General features: G+C 42.2%; 1 protein-coding gene across 6 annotated transcripts in view; it reads right to left on the reverse strand.

The window, feature by feature from the left end:
* Window positions 1-21,717, reverse strand: part of LOC109867182 (ATP-binding cassette sub-family C member 8-like) — a 148,089-nt gene extending 126,372 nt beyond the window's left edge. For all 6 annotated transcript variants that reach the window (XM_031801713.1, XM_020456174.2, XM_031801715.1 and 3 more), the window contains exon 1: window positions 21,384-21,717. In XM_031801713.1, the coding sequence (XP_031657573.1) occupies window positions 21,384-21,404 (21 nt within the window). In that variant the 5' untranslated portion in view covers window positions 21,405-21,717. The remainder of the gene's footprint in view (window positions 1-21,383) is intronic.
* Between the last annotated feature and the right edge of the window lie 608 nt (window positions 21,718-22,325).

The following is a 22,325-nucleotide window of genomic DNA, read 5'->3' on the forward strand; positions in this document are numbered from 1 at the left end:
CTGATTGCCAGGCCAGCTTTGTCTGTTCGCTCTCACGTGCAAAACGCTGCACAGCTCCTCTGGAACACACACCACAAAGACACAAAACACACACCGACGCCTCACACACACACACACACACACGCACGCACGAGAGTGGAGTCCTCCTGCGGTGCACCTGCTATTCCTATCTCTGTAAATGAGATTTCAGAGTCGACCTTGCAAGACGACAACTGAGGGTGAATGTGAGACAGTTTGTTCGTACAGAAGAGACGACCTGCTAGAGGTGGCACGGAGAAAGGGAGTGAGAGAGAGCGAGAGATAATGGGAAGGAGAGAGAGCAAGAGAAAGAGAGAGAGAAAGGTGAGGGGTGAACAAGACAGAGGAAAGACAGAGGGGGTAATCAAAGAAGAGGAGGGGTGAACATGAATGAAATAAAGAGAGAGAGAGAGAGACAGACAGACAGAGCGAGAGAGAGGTACCAATGCTGACATTCCAGAGGAGAGTTAGGCTACGTGAGAGGCATCTGGAAGCATGCAAAATCCCAAACCCAATTATTTCCAGGAATTACATAATGATATCCCTTCATTTATTCATTGGCTTTCTACATATTCACCTGTGTTCAAGCACTCAGGGACAGAAAGAACAAAATGGTGACAGAACAACTAGATTGCTGTAGTGGCACAGACATGCAGTACCAGTCAAACGTTTGGACACACCTACTCATTAAAGGTTTTTCTTTACTATGAAATAACACATGGAATCATGTAGCAACCAAAAAAGTGTTATACAAATTAAAATATATTTTATATTTGAGATTCTTCAAAGTAGCCACCCTTTGCCTTGATGACAACTTTTCCTTGTTAAAAGTTCATTTGAGATTTTTGGTTCCAACCGCCGTGTCTTTGTGAGACGCAGAGTAGGTGAACGGATGATCTCCGCATGTGTGGTTCCCACCGTGAAGCATGGAGGAGGAGGTGTGATGGTGCTTTGCTGGTGACACTCAATTATTTATTTAGAATTCAAGGCATACTTAACTAGCATGGCTACCACAGCATTCTGCAGTGATACGCCATACCATCTGGTTTGTGCTTAGTGTTACTATCATTTGTTTTTCAACAGGACAATGACCCAACACACCTCCAGGCTGCGTAAGGGCTATTTGACCAAGGAGAGTGATGGAGTGCTGCATCAGATGACCTGGCCTCCACAATCCCCTGACCGCAACCCAATTGAGATGGTTTAGGATGAATTGGACCGCAGAGTGAAGGAAAAGCAGCCAACAAGACTGTTGGAAAATTATTCCTCATGAAGCTGGTTGAGAGAATGTATTTCATAGTTTTAATGTCGTCACTATTATTCTACAATGTAGAAAATAGTCCAAATAAAGAAAAACCCTTGAATGAGAAGGTGTGTCCAAACTGTTGACTGGTACTGTGTATATTGCTGTAACGAGTACGCTAGGAGTCGGGAGTGAATTTAATAATAAATGAAACATGGAACAAAACAAGAAACAGGAGTAGCGTACAGACATGAAACACAGGAACAGAATCAATATAGCCTGGGGGAAGAACCAAAGGGACCGACAGATATACTGTAGGGGAGGTAATCAGGATATGAAGCACAGGTGCGCGTAACGATGGCGGCAGGTGTGAGTAATAATGAACCAAACTGGCGACAAACGAGCGCCAGAGAGGGGGAGCGGGAGTAGACGTGACAACTGTCTAAAAACACAGGAACATAAAATATGAATGGCATCCTAAAAAAAAAAAGACTACGGTATGTTATGCTGTTTTGTTGTCAGGATTATACTCTATGGATCCCAATGACATTCTGCTCATTCACGCAGGTCATCAACCCAAGGTACAGAATGCACAGAGTAAATTCACACTTTTTTAAAATAATTGATGTGTAGATCAAATACAGTAATCTGGGCGATGCCCAGCTCAGCTGTCAGGGGTGAGAGGTGACAACTGGGCCACGTTCAGTTGCAAAATGTTCCAAATAGAAATACCATGAATAGAGCCGACGTGATTCCTTATTCTACATGTCAGAGAGGCATGTTGGTTCCACATAGCATATTTCTAGCTGAATGATCAAAAACAGCGCGCTCTACTGAACGCACCTCTGATGCTAGAGGGAGGTGCAGGGAGGGAGGGGAACAGAGTGAAGATGCACGGCTGGTCGTCGAGACACGATACCTGATACCTCCCTCGACACCCACGCCGTGTTCAGCAGGATGCAACTTTTTGGAACATGGAGATAGAAATATGCTATGTAGAACAAAACATGCCTTTCTGACGTAGAAGGAATCACGTCAGCTCTATTCATGGAATTTCTATCTGCAACGTTCTAGAACATTTTGGAACTGAACGTGGCCCCCGGGGGAATGCAACATCTGTAACTCTGTACCCTCACTTCCTATCCTGCACCAAAATACCTCTCCACGTGGGAACGAAGAAGTTGGCATGAGGGAGATATCCAGTAGCTTCCACAAACATCTCTAGGAAGAACTTTTAAATACATATACACTAAATGTAGATATTTTCTAGCTTTTCTATATACTGACATATATTGACATGTGCAACAGACATGTTGAATTTGAGTGTTTTCTTTAGTCTCTCTGGAGTGTCACGTTGCCAGGGTTTTGCACTTTTCTGACTTTTCTATTCGTTACGTAGCAACAGGCAAGCTCAATCAAGCACTGATAAAGTATTTGAAATCATTTCAAGAGCATTTGACCTAGGTCTGATGTGCAACAATCAACAATCTCCAACCTACTTGTGTTTTTTCTTTTTAAATTGCTCCTCTGTATTTACGTGTGTGGCCAGCTTTAGCTGTGTTAAACCGTCGTGTCCTCAATTTGAGATTACCACCGTCCATTGTGGGATTATTCCCCAGGGAGAGTTTAAAACGTCAACCGTCAGAATTAAAAGGGGGGGGGGGGGGGGGGGCAGAACAGATGCTTTAACAGCGGCTCAGAGGAACATTTTGATCCTCTCATGTTGGAACGTTCCAGAACGGAACTCACGTCAGAAGTTCTTGAAACCTTCAGTAAAATCACTGACCAGTGGCTACAGAGACCACTGACTGACTGACTTTCCTACCTTTCAGCTGCTCCAGTTGTGCATAGGTATGTAATTGGTTTCAAATCTCTATTGGCAGCCTTTCAGGACCGGAACTAAAGCGTTACGACTAATGGCCATGTGGCCAAAGAGACAGACAGACCTACTCACTGACAGACAACCGTCTCAGCTGTTCACAGTAGTCCACCGCTATGTATTTAGTGTATTCTCTGTGAACCTAAGAGGTATCTGAACATTCATCAGGACCTTTTGAAGAATATCTGACTCCAATGGGTGTATTCTGGGTTACTGTGGTTCAACACAACATGAGAGAAAAGTAGATCGCCTACCTGTGCAGCTAGGGGAGAGCTCTATCACTGGGAAACAACCGTTCGTTTCTGAGTCATTCTCTCACTTAAAATATTGAGATCTGGTGGATAATAGAGAGAGAGAGATCCAACTCGAAATGTACATGGTTTTAGAGTGAAGTACAATGGAAATATCGAAATGTACATGGTTTTAGAGTGAAGTACAATGGAAATATCGAAATGTACATGGTTTTAGAGTGAAGTACATTGGAAATATCGAAATGTACATGGTTTTAGAGTGAAGTACATTGGAAATATCGAAATGTACATGGTTTTAGAGTGAAGTACAATGGAAATATCGAAATGTACATGGTTTTAGAGTGAAGTACAATGGAAATATCGAAATGTACATGGTTTTAGAGTGAAGTACAATGGAAATATCGAAATGTACATGGTTTTAGAGTGAAGTACATTGGAAAAAGCAAACGGAAAACTGCACGACTGAATGGGAGACGAAACAAGCAGCAAACGATGATGAGCTTGTGTAAAAGTATATTTTATATAAAATTGTGCAGTTATCTTAGCTAGCTGGATTGTTACAAGTTGTTATGGACTCTCCTAAAAGAAGCTAGCTAACAAAACATAGCTAGTTAACAACAGAAAGACAAAAGGACAAATGACAAAGGATACCAAAGTAAAACAGTTCTTTAAAGACACTAGGGACAACTGCATTGATACAAGGCAATGATTCTCAAAAGCCTGGAGGCTTGAATGTGTTTGCTACCCTAAAAGTAGAAGCTGACCCCAACAGCCTCTGTGACCCAGCAAGAAGCTCTCTGTGTCCTTCTATCTACCTCACCTGCAGCAGACAGAGCCAAGGACATGCCTACAACACCAAGAACACCTGCTATGCAACGTTTCCACAACACTCTCTCCCTAGTTGAAGCAGAGGTCATAGAGAGAACAAGCTTCAAGTGGAGGACACAGTCCAAAAACTAAAAGAAGAGATGAAACAGTTCAGGGAGGAGAGCAGAGCATCTTTTGCTAAATTAGAAAGCAGAATGGACAAACTGAGTCAGATGATGACCTCCGAGACCATCGGAGCACAACAAGAGAGGATGTAATTATCAATTCAAATGGGACGTTCTTGGTCCAGTAAAGATTACTCCCTTGACACCAGGTGTATAACTTCTGAATAAGATTGACATCCCTGTAACGGCTCTCTTCTATCTCCTCCTCTGACGAAGAGGTAGAACAAGGATCGGACCAAAATACAGCGTGATGATGATTCATGATATATTTTAATGAAGGAAAACCTATACATACAGAAACTACAAAACTAACGAAATGCAATAATGAAAACCGAAACAGCCCTATCTGGTGCAAACACAAAGACAGGAACAATCACCCACAAAAACACTCACAGAATATGGCTGCCTAAATATGGTTCCCAATCAGAGACAACGATAATCACCTGACTCTGATTGAGAACCGCCTCAGGCAGCCCTAGACTACTTAGACACCCCACAAAACCCCTAAGACAAAAACACACCACAATAACCCTAAGACAAAAACACACCACAATAACCCATGTCACACCCTGGCCTGACCAAATAATTAAAGAAAACACAAAATACTAAGACCAATGCGTGACAATCCCCAACAAATGACCTTCGTGCCAAAGGTGAAAATGTATCTGGGGCAGTGAGAAGAGTGGCAGAGCGTTCCCAACAATCAATATGTTGTGTCCACCCTCCTACCAAGAAAACACATCCCGGGACAGTTGATGGACAAAATAAAGCCGATCACTGTGGACTGTGCCTCACTGCTCAACATCACAATGGCATCCCACTCGGACATGCGAACACTTACAATGCCTTTGGATTGACACTGCTGACACTTAAATAATGTGCCATAGATTTCTGTGGCACCCCACAAACTGCGCTGCAGTTCGCCTTTAAAGGAGGAACCACTGTGAGTGTTCAGACCCTTTACTCAGTACTTTGTTGAAGCACCGTTGGCAGCGATTACAGCCTTGAGTCTGCTTGGATATGAAGCTACCTGTTTTCGCATTGTCAGTACGAGTTATTATGTGTAGATTGCTGAGGAAAATGTTTTTATTTAATCGATTTTAGAATATGGCTGTAACGTAATAAAATGTGGAAAAAGCCAAGGGGTCTGAATACTTTCCGAAGGCACTGTATACCATAATGTACACCTTGATCAGGACAGTTTCGGAACCTTTGCTAAGGACCTAAAGGATGCAACACTTCACCCCAGCAGCAGAGGCCCCACGTGGAATCATCCTTTGGCATAAGCAGGACTTGGCACTAAATGTAATTTTAAGAAAGGTACTAACCACACTTGGCTAAAACTTAACAAAAAGGTACAATCTATTGTGACAATGATGTATACATATGTGCAGCTTATGCTCCTTCAGATTCATCATATCATGATGATCAATTTTTTGACAATCTCCATACAGAAATCATTCAATTTCAGGCAGAGTGCTTATTTGTGGAGATTACAATGAACGGGTTCTGAGCCTGACTACACTGCTGTGGGAGGTAACCACTGCATATATTTGGAAACCTCTCCTTGTACACCTCCTTGTACCCCTCCTTGTGCAGAGAGCCACATGAATTCACAGAAATACTAATTAGAAATGTTGATGAAAATACAATTTTTAGACATGGAAATATAGATAGACCTTAAAACCTGTTACGGCTAGACGATCCGCTAGCGGAACACAAGTGCAATACACCAAAATAAAGCTTTAAAAACAGCAAGGGACAGGACATCATAATCCTACTGGGAACATAGTGTCATGGAGACATTGATATTCAGTGTCCCTCAAGGCTATAGAGAAGGTTTTACTACCATCAATCAAACATAGAAATGTTAAACGGGGCCGGGACTCAGGTGGAATCATGACAATGATGTATACATGATGATCAATCTCCATACAGAAATCATTCCATTTCGGACAGAGTGCTTATTTGTGGAGATTACAATGAACAGGTTCTGAGCCTGACTACACTGCTGCGGGAGGTAACCACTGCATATGTTATATATCATTATAAATAATGAGAAACAGTCCTGACCGAATACTGAACAAAAACATGAAGGAGTTAGTGCATCTCTATTGAACCTTAGGCCTGTACATGCTTGTGTAACAGTTTAACTTTAGTCCGTCCCCTCGCCCCTACCCGGGTTCAAACCAGGCACCCTTTGCACACACCGACAACAGTCAGACCTTGCAGAGCAAGGGGAACCACTACTTCAAGGTCTCAGAGTGAGTGACGCCACAGATCGAAACGCTATTAGCGCGCACCACCGCTAACTCGCTAGCCATTTCACATCGGTTACACTTAATGGTCGAATCAGATGGGAATCTTTAGGTCGGTTTACTTACTGCTCAGCTCTCGGGATAAGAGTAGTCGATTATGCCATTACATGGACCCTTCCTCCATTAGTGCATTCACTGTCAGACCACAGCCACCATTGTCAGGTCACAGTCAGATTAACGTGTTTCTGAAGAAATTAACCACCAATAAATGAACCAATCATACAGATGCGCTCCAAAAAGTGCAGAGAAATTCATTGAAACATTGAACTCAAATGAAATGAACTCTATACAGGTCTTCACTCGAAACATCAACTGCATATTCCAAAAAGCAGCATCAAAAGCAAATTTGAGAAAACCAAAGAACAGAAACAAAAAACTAGACGTCTGAAAAATGGTTTGATAACGAATGTTTAAACAATTACAAAACACCTAAATGTCAAATGAAAAAACCAGCAACATGGGAAAGGTTTTCTGTAGCATTTTCAATTCAAGAATCCAAACCTTTCTTCAAGGAAATTTTTTTATAAGTAAATGTCAAATTGGCCCTTGTACTACTGACCATATACAGTGGCTAGCGAAAGTATTCACCCCCCCTTGGCATTTTTCCTATTTTGTTGCCTTACGACCTGGAATTTTTGTATCCTTTGATTTACATAACATGCCTACCACTTTGAAAATGCAATTTTATTTATTTATTGTGAAACAAACAAGACAAACACAGAAAACTTGAGCATGCATAACTATTCACCTCCCCCACAAAGTCAATACTTTGTAGAGCCACTTTTTGCAGCAATTACAGCCGCAAGTCACTAGGATTTTTGCTCATTCTTCAAGACAAAACTCCTCCAGCTCCTTCAAGTTGGATGGGTTCCGCTGGTGTACAGCAATCTTAAAGTCATACCACAGATTCTCAATTGGATTAAGGTCTGGGCTTTGACTAGGCCATTCCAAAACATTTACATGTTTCCCCTTAAACCAATTGAGTGTTGGAAGGTGAACCTCTGTCCCACTCTCAAATCTCTGAAACAGGTTTACCTCAAGAATTTCCCTGTATTCAGCGCAATCCATCATTCCTTCAATTCTGAACAGTTTCCCCGCTGATAAAAAAACATCCCCCCAGCTTGATGCTGCCACCACCATGCTTCACTGTGGGGGTGGTGTTCTCTGGGTGATGGGAGGTGTTGGATTTGCGCCAGACATAGCATTTTCCTTGATGGCCAAAAAGGTCAATTTTACTCTCATCTGACCAGACCACCTTCTTCCATATGTTTGGGGAGTCTCCCACATGCCTTTTGGTGAACACCAAACGTGTTGCTTATTTTATTCTTTAAACAAAGCTTTTTTCTGGCCACTCTTCTGTAAAGCCCAGCTCTGTGGAGTGTACGGCTTAAAGTGGTCCTATGGACAGCCACTCTTCCATAAAGCCCAGCTCTGTGGAGTGTACGGCTTAAAGTGGTCCTATGGACAGATACTCCAATCTCTGCTGTGGAGCTTTGCAGCTCCTTCAGGGTTATGTTTGGTCTCTTTGTTGCCTCTCTGATTAATGCCCTCCTTACCTGGTCTGTGAGTTTTGGTGGGTGGCCCTCTCTTGACAGGTTTGTTATGATGCCATATTTTTTTCTATTTTTTTCTCATGTATTTAATGGTGCTCCGTGGGATGTTCAACGTTTTGGATATTTCTTTATTACCCTGATCTGTTTGGAGAGCTCCTTGGTCTTCATGGTGTCGCTTGCTTGTTGGTGCCCCTTGCTTAGTGGTGTTGCAGACTCTGGGGCCTTTCAGAATAGGTGTGTGTGTATATATATATATATATATATATATATATATATATAGACCCTTTGCTGTTGTTCTGGGATTGATTTGCACTTTATGTTCATCTCTAGGAGACAGAACGTGTCTTCTTCCTGAGCGGTATGACGGCTGTGTGGTCCCATGGTGTTTATACTTGCGTACTATTGTTTGTACAGCTGAACGTGGTACCTTCAGGCGTTTGGAAATTGCTCTCAAGGATGAACCAGACTTGTGGTCTTGGCTGATTTCTTTTGATTTTCCCTTGATGTCAAGCAAAGAGGCATTGAGTTTGAAGGCAGGCCTTGAAATACATCCACAAGTACACCTTCAATTGACTCAAATGATGTCAATTAGCCTATCAGAAGCCTCTAAAGCCATGACATCATTTTCTGGAATTTTCAAGCTGTTTATAGGCACAGTCAACTTAGTGAATGTAAACTTCTGACCCACTGGAATTGTCATACAGTGAATTAGAAGTTAAATAATTGGTCTGTAAACAGTTGTTGGAAAAATGACTTGTGTCATGCACAAAGTAGATGACCTAACCGACTTGCAAAAACTATAGTTTGGTAACAAGAAATTTGTAGAGCGGTTGAAAAACGAGTTTTAATGACTCCAACGTAAGTGTATGTAAACTTCCCGACTTCAACTGTATCTACATTGGGAAACTTTAATATAGCAGTGATTGCCAGCAGAGCATTGTACGCAATAAAAACAACATTATTCAAAATCAACATCCCAATTCGACACTTATTTACAACATTGGAAAAACGAAACAAAATCCCAAAACCGACTAAATTGCTATCTGACCCTAAACAGGGAATATGAATTGGCTGATTATCTCTACTCTGTCAGAGATACGAAGCAGAGACAGATCCTTACCAAGTACAGGCTGAGTGACCACCGATTGGCAATAAAAACCGGCAGACATAAAAAGACATGGTTCCCCAAAGAGGAGCGTGTATGTGGTCACTGCACGACAGGGGAGGTAGAAACAGAGATGCACTTTCTCCTTCACTGTGAGAAATATATCTCACCAAGAGATTCATTATTCACAGAAATTACTATATTTATTTCTAATTTAAATGTATTAAACCCAGAGGAAAAGCCAAAAATACTAATGGGCGAAGGAGCAAGGGCTCCTCTTGCAGCCAAATATGTACAGCACCAGTCAAAGGTTTGGACACACCTACTCATTACCCTTAAAGTACAATACCAGTGTAATACTGTGTATGTACAGCACCAGTCAAAGGTTTGGACACACCTACTCATTACCCTTAAAGTACAATTCCACCACTTTTCAACCTCATTTCCCATCTCCAGCACAATACCAGTGTAATACTGTGTATTACCAGTCAAAGGTTTGGACACACCTACTCATTACCCTTAAAGTACAATTCCACCACTTTTCAACCTCATTTCCCATCTCCAGCACAATACCAGTGTAATACTGTGTATTACCAGTCAAATGTTTGGACACACCTACTCATTACCCTTAAAGTACAATTCCACCACTTTTCAACCTCATTTCCCATTCTCCAGCACAATACCAGTGTAATACTGTGTATTACCAGTCAAAGGTTTGGACACACCTACTCATTACCCTTAAAGTACAATTCCACCACTTTTCAACCTCATTTCCCATTCTCCAGCACAATACCAGTGTAATACTGTGTATTACCAGTCAAAGGTTTGGACACACCTACTCATTACCCTTAAAGTACAATTCCACCACTTTTCAACCTCATTTCCCATCTCCAGCACAATACCAGTGTAATACTGTGTATTACCAGTCAAAGGTTTGGACACACCTACTCATTACCCTTAAAGTACAATTCCACCACTTTTCAACCTCATTTCCCATCTCCAGCACAATACCAGTGTAATACTGTGTATGTACAGCACCAGACAAAGGTTTGGACACACCTACTCATTACCCTTAAAGTACAATTCCACCACTTTTCAACCTCATTTCCCATCTCCAGCACAATACCAGTGTAATACTGTGTATGTACAGCACCAGACAAAGGTTTGGACACACCTACTCATTACCCTTAAAGTACAATTCCACCACTTTTCAACCTCATTTCCCATCTCCAGCACAATACCAGTGTAATACTGTGTATGTACAGCACCAGACAAAGGTTTGGACACATCTACTCATTAAAGGGTTTTCTTTCTTTCTTTTTTTACTATGTTCTACATTGTAGAATAATAATGAAGACATCAAAACTATGAAACAACACATATGGAATCATGTAGTAACCAAAAAAACAAAAAAAAAGTGTTTCAGATTCTTCAAAGTAGCCACCCCTTGCCTTGATGACAGCTTGTGTTGGCTTTGACAATATTGACGCAATGTTTTTCATGCCAATAAAGCAGCTTGAATTTGAGAGAGAAAGACAGAGAAGATTAGAGGCAAAGGCATGTAAAGTGTGTGTCTCGGTAGTACTCTGAATGATGTAGTGATGGTCATACATAATTTAGTGACAGAGAGAGGTCTCTCTCTCCCTGGAAAGCAATAACATATAACACATGTGAAGGAGACATCAAACAAACCATCTTGACACCGAGCACAGTCCAGCGAGATATATAGGCCAGATATATATGACTCAATTGGAGTTGACTACATGGCCCGGCCAAACACTATGCCACGCCCACTCACAGACCCTTCACTGAATGCGAACACATTCGGGCCCGTCTGATTAGTCCAAAAACCGATGGGTTTGGCCAGAGCATAAGCACACACATGCACTCATCATTTGCTGCTTCTACTCTGTTCTTTATTTTACTCCTATTATTATTATTATTATTATTATTATTATTATTATTATTATTATTATTATTATTATTATTATTATTAGGGATGCAATATATATCGGTGAACATATCAGAATCGGCCGACATTAGCTAATAATGCCAACATCAGTATTGGCCGATGTCTGGTTTAACCTCTAGTTTAATTTAGTCAAATTCTAGTCAAATTTGACGTGCATATACGTGCAACTGTCACGACTTCCGCCGAAGTCGGTCCCTCTCCTTGTTCGGGCGGTGTTCGACGTCACCAGCCATCTAGCCATCGCCGATCCACTTTTCATTTTCATTTGGTTTTGTCTTTGTTTTACACACCTGGTTTCCCCAATTACATGTTCATTATTTAACCCTCTGTTTTCCCCATGGTTTTAGGGCGTGATTGTTTTATGTATGTTCGGTCCGTTATTGTGGGCTCGGTATTACGACATGTTATTTGGAATATTTGAGTAAATTTACTTGTTTTACTCATCTCTGCTGTCCTGCGCCTGACTCCTCTGCACCAGCTACACCCAGACACATTGCTAGCTACTGTACTTTACTTACCACAGCCTGCCAAGTCAGCTAGCTACTGTACTTTATTTACCACAGCCAGCCAAGTCAGCTAGCTACTGTACTTTATTTACCACAGCCTGCCAAGTCAGCCAGCTACTGTACTTTATTTACCACAGCCTGCCAAGTCAGCCAGCTACTGTACTTTATTTACCACAGCCTGCCAAGTCAGCCAGCTACTGTACTTTATTTACCACAGCCTGCCAAGTCAGCTAGCTACTGTACTTTATTTACCACAGCCTGCCAAGTCAGCTAGCTACTGTACTTTATTTACCACAGCCTGCCCAGTCAGCCAGCTACTGTACTTTATTTACCACAGCCTGCCAAGTCAGCCAGCTACTGTACTTTATTTACCACAGCCTGCCAAGTCAGCTAGCTACTGTACTTTATTTACCACAGCCAGCCAAGTCAGCTAGTTACTGTACTTTATTTACCACAGCCTGCCAAGTCAGCCAGCTACTGTACTTTATTTACCACAGCCTGCCAAGTCAGCTAGCTACTGTACTTTATTTACCACAGCCTGCCAAGTCAGCCAGCTACTGTACTTTATTTACCACAGCCTGCCAAGTCAGCCAGCTACTGTACTTTATTTACCACAGCCTGCCAAGTCAGCTAGCTACTGTACTTTATTTACCACAGCCTGCCAAGTCAGCCAGCTACTGTACTTTATTTACCACAGCCTGCCAAGTCAGCCAGCTACTGTACTTTATTTACCACAGCCTGCCAAGTCAGCCAGCTACTGTACTTTATTTACCACAGCCTGCCAAGTCAGCTAGCTACTGTACTTTATTTACCACAGCCTGCCAAGTCAGCTAGCTACTGTACTTTATTTACCACAGCCTGCCAAGTCAGCTAGCTACTGTACTTTATTTACCACAGCCTGCCAAGTCAGCTAGCTACTGTACTTTATTTACCACAGCCTGCCAAGTCAGCTAGCTACAGTACTTTATTTACCACAGCCTGCCAAGTCAGCCAGCTACTGTACTTTATTTACCACAGCCTGCCAAGTCAGCTAGCTACTGTACTTTATTTACCACAGCCTGCCAAGTCAGCTAGCTACTGTACTTTATTTACCACAGCCTACCAAGTCAGCTAGCTACTGTACTTTATTTACCACAGTCAGCCAGCTACTGTACTTTATTTACCACAGTCAGCCAGCTACTGTACTTTATTTACCACAGTCAGCCAGCTACTGTACTTTATTTACCACAGCCTGCCAAGTCAGCTAGCTACTGTACTTTATTTACCACAGTCAGTCAGCTAGCTACTGTACTTTATTTACCACAGTCAGCTAGCTACTGTACTTTATTTACCACAGTCAGCTAGCTACTGTACTTTATTTACCACAGCCAGTCAGCTAGCTACTGTACTTTATTTACCACAGCCTGCTAGCTACTGTACTTTATTTACCACAGTCAGTCAGCTAGCTACTGTACTTTATTTACCACAGCCAGCTAGCTACTGTACTTTATTTACCACAGTCAGCCAGCTACTGTACTTTATTTACCACAGCCTGCCAGCTACTGTACTTTATTTACCACAGTCAGCCAGCTACTGTACTTTATTTACCACAGCCTGCCAGCTACTGTACTTTATTTACCACAGCCAGTCAGCTAGCTACTGTACTTTATTTACCACAGTCAGCCAGCTACAGTACTTTATTTACCACAGCCAGTCAGCTACTGTACTTTATTTACCACAGCCAGTCAGCTAGCTACTGTACTTTATTTACCACAGCCAGCCAGCTAGCTACTGTACTTTATTTACCACAGCCAGCCAGCTAGCTACTGTACTTTATTTACCACAGCCAGCCAGCTACTGTACTTTATTTACCACAGCCAGCCAGCTAGCTACTGTACTTTATTTACCACAGCCAGCCAGCTAGCTACTGTACTTTATTTACCACAGCCAGCCAGCTAGCTACTGTACTTTATTTACCACAGCCAGCCAGCTACTGTACTTTATTTACCACAGCCTGCCAAGTCAGCCAGCTACTGTACTTTATTTACCACAGCCAGCCAGCTAGCTACTGTACTTTATTTACCACAGCCAGCCAGCTAGCTACTGTACTTTATTTACCACAGCCTGCCAGCTAGCTACTGTACTTTATTTACCACAGCCAGTCAGCTACTGTACTTTATTTACCACAGCCAGCCAGCTAGCTACTGTACTTTATTTACCACAGCCAGCCAGCTAGCTACTGTACTTTATTTACCACAGCCAGCTAGCTACAGTACTTTATTTACCACAGCCAGCCTGCCAGCTACTGTACTTTATTTACCACAGCCAGTCAGCTACTGTACTTTATTTACCACAGCCAGTCAGCTACTGTACTTTATTTACCACAGCCAGCCAGCTACTGTACTTTATTTACCACAGCCAGCTAGCTACAGTACTTTATTTACCACAGCCAGCCTGCCAGCTACTGTACTTTATTTACCACAGCCAGTCAGCTACTGTACTTTATTTACCACAGCCAGTCAGCTACTGTACTTTATTTACCACAGCCAGCCAGCTACTGTACTTTATTTACCACAGCCAGCCAGCTACTGTACTTTATTTACCACAGCCAGTCAGCTAGCTACTGTACTTTATTTACCACAGCCAGTCAGCTACTGTACTTTATTTACCACAGCCAGCCAGCTACTGTACTTTATTTACCACAGCCAGTCAGCTACTGTACTTTATTTACCACAGCCAGCCAGCTACTGTACTTTATTTACCACAGCCAGTCAGCTACTGTACTTTATTTACCACAGCCAGCCAGCTACTGTACTTTATTTACCACAGCCAGTCAGCTACTGTACTTTATTTACCACAGCCAGTCAGCTAGCTACTGTACTTTATTTACCACAGCCAGTCAGCTACTGTACTTTATTTACCACAGCCAGTCAGCAACTGTACTTTATTTACCACAGCCAGTCAGCTACTGTACTTTATTTACCACAGCCAGCCAGCTACTGTACTTTATTTACCACAGCCAGTCAGCTACTGTACTTTATTTACCACAGCCAGTCAGCTACAGTACTTTATTTACCACAGCCAGCCAGCTAGCTACTGTACTTTATTTACCACAGCCAGCCAGCCAGCTACTGTACTTTATTTACCACAGCCAGCTAGCTACAGTACTTTATTTACCACAGCCAGCCAGCTACTGTACTTTATTTACCACAGCCAGTCAGCTACTGTACTTTATTTACCACAGCCAGCCAGCTACTGTACTTTATTTACCACAGCCAGCTAGCTACAGTACTTTATTTACCACAGCCAGCCTGCCAGCTACTGTACTTTATTTACCACAGCCAGTCAGCTACTGTACTTTATTTACCACAGCCAGTCAGCTAGCTACTGTACTTTATTTACCACAGCCAGTCAGCTACTGTACTTTATTTACCACAGCCAGTCAGCTACTGTACTTTATTTACCACAGCCAGTCAGCTACTGTACTTTATTTACCACAGCCAGCCAGCTACTGTACTTTATTTACCACAGCCAGTCAGCTACTGTACTTTATTTACCACAGCCAGTCAGCTACAGTACTTTATTTACCACAGCCAGCCAGCTAGCTACTGTACTTTATTTACCACAGCCAGCCAGCCAGCTACTGTACTTTATTTACCACAGCCAGTCAGCTACAGTACTTTATTTACCACAGCCAGTCAGCTACTGTACTTTATTTACCACAGCCAGTCAGCTACAGTACTTTATTTACCACAGCCAGTCAGCTACTGTACTTTATTTACCACAGCCAGCCAGCTACTGTACTTTATTTACCACAGCCAGCTAGCTACAGTACTTTATTTACCACAGCCAGCCTGCCAGCTACTGTACTTTATTTACCACAGCCAGTCAGCTACTGTACTTTATTTACCACAGCCAGTCAGCTACTGTACTTTATTTACCACAGCCAGCCAGCTACTGTACTTTATTTACCACAGCCAGCCAGCTACTGTACTTTATTTACCACAGCCAGTCAGCTAGCTACTGTACTTTATTTACCACAGCCAGTCAGCTACTGTACTTTATTTACCACAGCCAGCCAGCTACTGTACTTTATTTACCACAGCCAGTCAGCTACTGTACTTTATTTACCACAGCCAGCCAGCTACTGTACTTTATTTACCACAGCCAGCCAGCTACTGTACTTTATTTACCACAGCCAGCCAGCTACTGTACTTTATTTACCACAGCCAGTCAGCTACTGTACTTTATTTACCACAGCCAGTCAGCTAGCTACTGTACTTTATTTACCACAGCCAGTCAGCTACTGTACTTTATTTACCACAGCCAGTCAGCTACTGTACTTTATTTACCACAGCCAGTCAGCTACTGTACTTTATTTACCACAGCCAGCCAGCTACTGTACTTTATTTACCACAGCCAGTCAGCTACTGTACTTTATTTACCACAGCCAGTCAGCTACAGTACTTTATTTACCACAGCCAGCCAGCTAGCTACTGTACTTTATTTACCACAGCCAGCCAGCCAGCTACTGTACTTTATTTACCACAGCCAGTCAGCTACAGTACTTTATTTACCACAGCCAGTCAGCTACTGTACTTTATTTACCACAGCCAGTCAGCTACAGTACTTTATTTACCACAGCCATTCAGCTACTGTACTTTATTTACCATAGCCAGTCAGCTACTGTACTTTATTTACCACAGCCAGTCAGCTACTGTACTTTATTTACCACAGCCAGCCAGCTACAGTACTTTATTTACCACAGCCAGTCAGCTACTGTACTTTATTTACCACAGCCAGCCAGCTACTGTACTTTATTTACCACAGTCAGCCAGCCAGCTACTGTACTTTATTTACCACAGTCAGCCAGCTAGCTACTGTACTTTATTTACCACAGTCAGCCAGTCAGCTGTAGCTGCTTTTGATGTGTATTATTGTTGAAATAAAAAATACATTTGACAAAAATCCCTCAAAAATAAAAGCTCTTCAATGACATCCCTCAGATGTCCTTTTATCTTTCCAACCAGACGCAGTACTATAAAGGCACCACTGATTTCGACAAGAGGAGCAACAGAGATATTCACAATTATATTAGATAACTGGACAGATTTAGCTATGTACAACCATTTTTCAACAACCATTTTCCATCTAGCTAGTTGGTCAGCTGGTTGCTAGCTATACATATAGTTTAGTGGATGCTGCTGAGGGGATGATGGCTCATAATAATTTCTGGAATGGAGTAAATGGAATGGTATCAAACACGTAGTTTCCATTTAGTTGATACCATTTCATTAACTCCATTCCAGACATTATTATGAACCATCTTCCCCTCAGCAGCCTCAACTGATATAGTTATGTCTGTCAAATTGCGGTATCTAGCTATAAGCTAAACCTGATCAATCAAAGGGTTAGGTGTAAGCAATTATGGTAATTACAAATGCCCTTAACTTGGTGTCTTCCCTTAACAGACACTGAGAAAGAAAGGATGAAAGTGAGAGAGGGAGAGAGAGGTGGGAAGAGAGTGGAAGACAGACAGAGAGATGGAGAGAAAGAAACTGAGAAAGACAGCAGTGCAAATGTACTTAGACTAGAGTATTTCAGCAACTCTTATCTTATCAATCATATGTACCTACGGGGGAAGGATGGCCAGCCACACAGGAGGGTGATTTTTACTAAGGAGGAGGCCGTGCTGACCGAGATGCATGCTGGCCATTTCGGAGTGAAGAGCATGATTGCCAAAATCAACCTACGCTTCTTCTGACGGGGAATTGTGAAGGAGATGGACAGCTGGGCAAGTGAAATAACATTTTGTTTATTAATCATATTCTATTATATCTGAAATTATTATGATTTCAATGAATGTCATATCAGAGAGCACACAATTTTTCAATTTGTCACTTTTTGCTTAAAGATCAGTTCCCGGCCTAGCCTGCCAGAAGTTTGAGAGGTTGAAGACTGTGGCGCCCGGAGTTGAAGCCCATCAAAGTTGTTTCACCACATGATCGGTAAGTGTCACACTGGGGCGGCAGGGTAGCCTAGTGGTTAGAGCGTTGGACTAGTAACCGGAAGGTTGCAAGTTCACCCCCCAAGCTGACAAGGTACAAATCTGTTGTTCTGCCCCTGAACAGGCAGTTAACCCACTGTTCCAAGGCCGTCATTGAAAATAAGAATTTGTTCGTAACTGACTTGCCTAGTTAAATAAAAGGTCAAATAAAAAAAGGGTCCCAATTCAAATTTTGTCCTGATAAGTTGTTTTGTAATGGTTGCTTTATTTGACCACAGCAGAGTTCCATATTGTAGAATTGTGTGTGTCAGTATCCTTACAAAATGTGAAAATCTGCATACTGTGTGACACAGATACGGGTAAGAATGAAGTCATCATCTAAAGTGTTAGAGAGATGTCAGGGGTGGACGTCATCGGTGTCTGACGGCGACCGATCACTTTGCCAAGCGGGTGGAGACAATACCCATTAAGGTCAGTAAATGAAGAGTACGTGCTTAACTCTACATTCCCTTCTGTAACCCATTCAAATGGATGCTTGGAACAAAAATAGATTTTTTTTCGTTTTGTATGATACCCATCAAGGACGAGACTGGCGAGGCCACCTCCCAAGGCGATGATGACACCCACGGTTCTCCCGAGGTCATCTTTGAGTGACTGATGTCATGAACACTGGGACAAGGTACGGATGTTAAGTTATATTCTGTCACCAATGGTTTGTTTAATTTGTTGTTTTACTATTTGTTTTTCACCATGGTACATAAAATCGGACATATTTCAATATCCTACATTGTCAATAGATATCGTTTTTCCAACCCCCTCCTCAAGGTTTGGTGAATGGACCAACCAGACCCTCATCCAGACCCTATAACGTACTTTCAGACCACTGAAACCCCACCTGATGTGGTGGAAGTTGTCGAACCAGATCAGAATGCCTTCGAGGACCACCTTCAAGGACCACCTTCGAGGACCACCTTCAGGCACGGCTTTGACCAGGTAAAAATGGATTGTCCTCTGTTCATATATTTTCTGGCCCTCCAAGGGATATGTAAGAAATGTATTTGTAATGAAATATAAATTGTATTTCTTCCTGTTATTTAATCAAGATGAGACTGAACATCGACAAGGAGAAACAGAAGGACAGCTACTGGAGCAGAATCAAGAAGGGGACCAAGTGCAACGGTATCCGGCCGAATAACTTGTTTTGGAAGAAGGATGAAAGGAAGACGAAACCTGGGAAACCACGCAGCTCTTTTGCTTCTAGCTGGGGTCACCATCTGTTAAGGTGAATTTTTTTATTTTTTATCTCATAACTTTGCATTTGCACACAAAATAACCTGAAGCTAGTTTTAGTTTCCCTAACTCTGATATTTGTCTTCGTAGGGTTACCTCGATGGAAGCTAACAATCTTCTCCAGATGGAGCAGTTGGACAGTCGACCACTGGAAGCACTGACACACTTCACTTCGGTGAAACGGACAAAGTATGTTACGCTTTGGTTGGCATTTGAGGAAGCAAAAAATGGCAGTTAGGCAGAGCTTATAAAAATGGCAGTTAGGCAGAGCTTATAAAAATGGCAGTTAGGCAGAGCTTATAAAAATGGCAGTTAGGCAGAGCTTATAAAAATGGCAGTTAGGCAGAGCTTATAAAAATGGCAGTTAGGCAGAGCTTATAAAAATGGCAGTTAGGCTGAGCTTATAAAAATGGCAGTTAGGCTGAGCTTATAAAAATGGCAGTTAGGCTGAGCTTATAAAAATGGCAGTTAGGCAGAGCTTATAAAAATGGCAGTTAGGCTGAGCTTATAAAAATGGCAGTTAGGCTGAGCTTATAAAAATGGCAGTTAGGCTGAGCTTATAAAAATGGCAGTTAGGCAGAGCTTATAAAAATGGCAGTTAGGCTGAGCTTATAAAAATGTACCTCTTCAATTTACCTCTCTAACTAAATGACTTTAGGACCATCGACTGTCCAAGCCCCCAGGAGGTATCCCATCCACCAGAACCAGTGAGTTCGGATCAGTCTGATTCGCTGCGCTCTTAGTCGGGGGAGGTCCAGCTTGAGGTAGGCTATACCTTCCAAAAGTACATATCTCCCATTTATAACACTGTACTAATCCATCACATTTTCTCACAATAAAGTGTATCCTGTGTGTTTGCTTGTTTACGTCCCTGTCTCCTATTTCCTTTAACTCTGCTCTTGTTCTCCAGGACCTAGGGGTTCTGCCCAACACCCAGACGTGGATCCACCTGATGTCCTACATTACCAACCACCCTCCAAACTTTTCCTTATTTCATATACTGTTATTGTTATTGTCATTATCTGCTAAGAAGGTTTTCTATCATACTGGGCACATAATGTGAGATACACAGACTAACTAAAACACTAGCACTGCAAACACTCAGAAGAGAGCAGCAGTGCCTGGACTTTGCAGTCTCTCTCTTCAAGTCCCCCTTCCAAGACTGGCTGCCTGTTGAGAACAAGTGACAGGCAGAACCTCCCACCCACACAGCAACCACACACCATAATTCAGTATTTTAGTCTGATTGTTTATTTTTGTACACTCACATGGCAATCTGTGAAAATAAATGAATGACATAACTGTACCATAAAATATCACACTTTTTGCCCACAAGGACACGGGGGAACACAAGGACACAGGGGAACATTATTTGGCATGACAGCCCAGATGTATTTTTTTTGTTACCCGAGCTACAGATGGCTACTAATACAGGACTCGTAAAGGCCCAGTGCACTACTACACTACTTTTGTGATTTTTTTAAAGGGGGTGCTGCAGCACCCCTGCTTCCTACGGATAAGCAAGGAATACTTTTATACCCTATAGCTGTGCCCTGGTGATAAACTGTGTAGGCTATTGTACCACTTGGATTATAGGACCTGGCACAGGACTCTAAGGTAACGTGATGTGGGGAGGATGAAGAGAATAAGATGAAGTTGAGACAATGACCTCGGGTCATTTTTTGCATTTGATTTTGCCAGAGGACTACCAGGTGCTGAATGTAAAGGGATGCCTGGCTCTGGCTTAAATTTACTTACCGAGACATCAATAGGCCCATAGTTTTAGAAGGATGGTCACGTTTTTCGATTACTTTCTGACTAAATAATCCACTGGGCAAAAACGCAATGAATCGACGTTATTTGTACGTCATTTCAACCAAAAATAATATATGTGATGACGCTGAAGTAATGTGGAAAACTGATTGGATTTGGGGGGAAAAAGTCATCACCGTAAGGGAATTACGTATTTTTTCCGTAACTTTCCATTTAAATCCAATGACATGGTGACATTGTTTGTTGATTTCACGTTAGTTCACTACTCAACCAAATCATAACTGGACATTGAACTGCTGACATATATGCCCAGTGGGAAACAACTGAATAATAAACTTTTTTGAAAGACAAAAAAAAAATCGATGGTGAGTCATGTTGAACGAAATATAAAAAACACATACCTTTTCACTGGAGTTTTTATTTCTCCAATTGTGCGCACGAGATAACTGTTTCGACCAACAACCAAACAGTAGCACCCACACATGCAAAAAACTTACCGGTTTGTATCGTGAGATCATTACTTTCAAAGAGCGACGGTTGTGGACTCCAGTCCTCGAGTGCAACAAAAAGCCAACATAGACAGATAACAGGTTGATTATTTTACAAGTGGACCACAAAAAAATCTCAGGGACTATGCATCCTCTCTCTTGTTCATCTTGTCTTGACTGAGCATCCAACCAACTAAAAAAATAAAAACACTCGGAAAGAAACAAACAATTAGTCACATCTGTTCTGGTTTTAAACGCAGCTAGAGTCCATCACGTCCGCAAACAAAGGGAACTTGGTTAAACTGACTGAAACGATTGATGGATGCCGTGACCGTCTGGGCAAAGACAGTACACTATAAAGATAGGCAGAAACTGCTTCTCCAATAGAAATTCCCGATCACGCTTGTAGGGGATGTCATAGCGACGTTGGCTAATTAAGCACATGCGCAGAAAAGGTCGCGCGAATTGCGCATGTGCAGGCCGTCAAATGAATGGCACTTCTTCGATATAACGTTGTTTTTGACGAAAATGAAAACGTGTCAGTTTGTTACTTTCACGAGGTTGGAGTAATAACATGTTAACATACTTAAGACATTGGCTCGACTCTAGGTTGTGGCTTTTCGATTTCGAGAAAATGAACAACTAGGGAAGAATGTTTCACTTTTCTTATTGACTTCTCTAACCGCAAACCCCAGCCCGGTCTGCTTCGCAAGCGTTCACGCAAGTCTGTTGCGCCTCTGGGTTTAGCAACTCTGTGATTTGGGAGTCTGACTCTTCTTTTACCAGGATCTGGCCAGTGGCCACATTCCTGAAACTGTGTACAGAGGAAGCAGCGCGAGACACAATTTCAAGGCTACCTTCTGCTTTAGCATGAGCCGTCGACTAATGTACAAAAACCGGTCGATCTGATGCATACACACAAGATGCTCTGCAGTTACGTAGCCTATGCCA

Source organism: Oncorhynchus kisutch, linkage group LG22 (genome assembly GCF_002021735.2).
Source record: "Oncorhynchus kisutch isolate 150728-3 linkage group LG22, Okis_V2, whole genome shotgun sequence".
Classification (NCBI taxonomy): domain Eukaryota; kingdom Metazoa; phylum Chordata; class Actinopteri; order Salmoniformes; family Salmonidae; genus Oncorhynchus; species Oncorhynchus kisutch.